Source organism: Trypanosoma cruzi, genomic scaffold (genome assembly GCF_000209065.1).
Source record: "Trypanosoma cruzi strain CL Brener 1047053516097 genomic scaffold, whole genome shotgun sequence".
Lineage (NCBI taxonomy): Eukaryota > Euglenozoa > Kinetoplastea > Trypanosomatida > Trypanosomatidae > Trypanosoma > Trypanosoma cruzi.
The window spans coordinates 29,360-32,562 of NW_001849188.1; the positions used below are offsets into that span (position 1 = coordinate 29,360).

Genomic DNA, 3,203 nt, shown 5'->3' on the forward strand with positions numbered 1-3,203 from the left:
GTTGCCAGCAGTCAAATCGTCGTTTTTCGCTCACGTAGGTTGGTATTGCACAACAAACAGCGGCACTATACGCGCACACAGCACACACAAGAAGGAAGGGATGAAGAAGTACGGTGGCGGCACCCAGACACGGGGAAAAAGAGTCCACATCGATTGTGTGGCCTGTTGACTCATAGACGTCCGGTTTGTAATCACGACGCTGCCCTGCAATTCGTCAGTCTGCAGGAGACTGGGGAACGGAGGGAAGGGAGAGAGGGTCGGTGCGGCCCTCATCCATCTCGGTTGGATGTGGCACCGCTAACGTCATCTCGCCAGATTGCCTGCAGCAAAGACTGTCGCATTCAGCAGAGGTTGGTGCCTTCCTTCTCCCACCGGGCGCCACTCCACCAAAGCCGTCGCTCGCCGCCTCCCCCACCAACACAACGAGGGAGCAACAGCGGACGATCCGACACGTGCGACGAGCACGCAGCCGCAGAGTCCCACTGCAGCCGCAATGGCCAAACAAAACAGGGGTGCACAGAGCACTTTATCCAAATCCTCGGCCGTCACACTTTTTAGAAGGAAGGATGGAGGGAGACATGCCGACAGAACCGTCAGTTTCATTCCTGCCTCTGGTTAGAACACAACAACAAGACAACAGCCAGGCGCACAACAATGCGGGCAAGCGCACACACACACACAAATCGTCGCGGCGCTGTCGGTGCGCGCACGAGGAGGAGGATGCGGCGCCCCACAGCAGACACACCATCGCGCAGTGCACACACCGCAAAACAGCATCCACAAAACAAACGCACACGCCGCAAGCAGTCACCCACAATGGAAGATGAGAGGTGACACACAGCTCCACTGCCTCCAGTTCAATCCCACGACCAACGGGATACGGCCACAGCCCGGAACCAATACAAAACGCACACGGAGCAAGCAATCACCCAAAGAGCCACACGCAGAAGCGATTCCTCATCCATCCATGACGCGGCAACAACATTTCCAGCCATTCCACCCACAATGGGATTCGGTGCCCGACTCAAAGCGGTCATAGGTGGTGCATCACGCCTGCAGGAAAAGTGACTCGCCGTGCGCTCCCTCTCTCCTCTCCTCGCTTCATGCCCACAGAAGGAGGCGGCAGCCACCAGCACGCACTAAAAAAGAAGCATCCAAATCCACTGCAATGTGTATTTTGTGTGGTTGTGTGTGTGTGCCTGCAGTCACACGAAGCAAAGAAGTAAAAGCAGGAGCAGAGCATGTGAAGAGACGCACAAACAAAAAATGTACAGCAGAAGTGCATGGCAGAAATAACAGGACTGCTCAGACTCATGATATTGCACTGCAGGCCAAGCAGCGGCAATTCATACAAGATTTATTTAAAATAATTAGAAAAAACAATTCCCTTTCATCAGATATTAATCCCCCCCCCCCTCGCACAAAATAATTATATAAAAGAAAAACTGTCGTCCTCTATTACTGTTCCACACAAATTTTAAAATAAAAAAAATTTCACCTGGTTACCGTGTGGCCACACCAAACTGTTTGTATATTTTGCCCGCAAATTAAAATTTAAATATTTAAATGTCTTTCAACCGTCTGAGCCTCCATGTGTCCGCACATCGTTTATATTTCATGTGGTCATCTGCGTGTTGCTGCTCCCCTCAGCCCTCTCATCGGCGTGTGAGTGCGGCCCGCAGAGCACAGTCACTCGTGTGTGTGGGGGGACTGAGAGAAGCACGCAGACATGACGGGAGTCGCGTCACTCCATCGGGAGAGTGAGCGCAGCAAAAGAAAAAAAAAAAATCATCGGAGGGGAGAGAAACGCTGACGGGACTGCCGGCGCGTTAAATGCGCACGTAAAGCAAAAAAAAAAAAAAATCCCAAAAACACGGCGGCAGGGTGTGGCTGTGTGTGTGTGGCGCTGCGGGTGTCTGCCCGCCCTGGCCGCAAAGAAAACAAAACAAGAGGGAAAGAAATGTGTGCTCCGCCCCACAGGCCCTCGTCGCACGCCCACACGTCACGGCTCCCTCAGCGCGCCGTTCGTCGCGGCCCCTCCTCATGCGTGCAGCAGGCGAGGCGCACAGGGCCGTCGTCATGAGCGTGTCGGTGGGTGTGCGAGTGGAGCGGTTGGGCGGGAAACACACGGCACCCCTCACAGGAAGAGTGCAGCATAAAACAATTGAAAAGAGGGAAGAGTAGAAAAAAAAGAAAAAAAAACCGCCCATAGTGACTGCCCCCAAAAAGCAAAAAAAAAGAAAAAAAAGATGGGATGGCGGATAATAGAAAAAACGGAAATAAAACATTTTTTTTTTTTTAAGCAAACAAAAATAATTAAAAACAAACATAAAAAAAACATAAGAAATTATACTTCGAACAAAAAAGAAAAAAAATTAAAAGCCGGAAAAAAAACCGCCCATAGTGGTTGCCCTAAAGCAGCAAGGGGAAAATGGAAAACATTAAAAGAAAACAAAAACAAATTATTCTCTGCGTAGTGAAATTTATTCCTAGCGGTGTGTGTGTGTGTCGGTGCAGGAGTTGGGGGTGCAAGTATTCCACACTGAGGCCGCACACTCCTCACGCAGCCGCAAACCCCCACAGTCCCAGCAGAAGAAGCAGCGACAGCAGTCCGCTCCCAGCAGGCGCATTGGCTCGCACACCCTCAATACGAGGGATATGACTCCTTCCCGTTCCACCCTCCACCTGTGATCCCGGGCCTCTCTTCGGAACGGGGATCCTGTCCTTGATTGCACGCATCTCAGTGGAATTCAGTGGGCGGTTGTACAGAAAGACGTTCGCCACCGTCACAGGAGAGTGTTGGCCGGCGGCCGTTGGACTGGACTCCTGAACGCACGCACCAAAGCAGAAGTGCACAAGCTCAAGTGACTTCTCATCTGTTAGCAGCACTTCTCCTTCCCCCAGCGACCGACCATCAATGTGCACAGAGGCCTTTTTGCCTTGGAGCATGAGTGCCACTTGGTATTCTTTCTTCGGCTCCCAAGTGCTGCTCCTTGTTGTTTTGTCTTTGAACACCGTCTCCATCTTCTTATCCGCGGTATACAAGATTCCCATGGTATGATTGGACTCAGTGTCCGCCAAAGTCGCAGTCAGTAGAGGAGTTTTCCCACTCGGAACATTTTCGATGCTCACCGTCGCCACAACTGTGAAGTCGTGGCTCAAAAACACATGCCGCAAATTATCACCCCGAGATTCACAGGCCA

General features: G+C 51.6%; 1 protein-coding gene across 1 annotated transcript, besides 6 other annotated features; it reads right to left on the reverse strand.

The window, feature by feature from the left end:
* Window positions 1-155: a sequence feature (heterozygous, Esmeraldo-like haplotype).
* Window positions 156-1,076: a sequence feature (areas merged during assembly that could not be assigned to a particular haplotype. This can correspond to areas where the two haplotypes were merged or to regions with more than two copies in the genome that were merged during assembly.).
* Window positions 1,077-3,203: a sequence feature (heterozygous, Esmeraldo-like haplotype).
* Window positions 1,473-1,495: a sequence feature (AT_rich).
* Window positions 1,545-1,568: a sequence feature (AT_rich).
* Window positions 2,305-2,394: a sequence feature (A-rich).
* On the reverse strand, window positions 2,560-3,203 carry Tc00.1047053506059.10 (trans-sialidase, putative; the record flags this gene model as incomplete). Its single annotated transcript, XM_797822.1, has 1 exon — window positions 2,560-3,203. A coding segment is annotated over one exon (644 nt), but the record flags the coding sequence as incomplete, so codon positions are not given.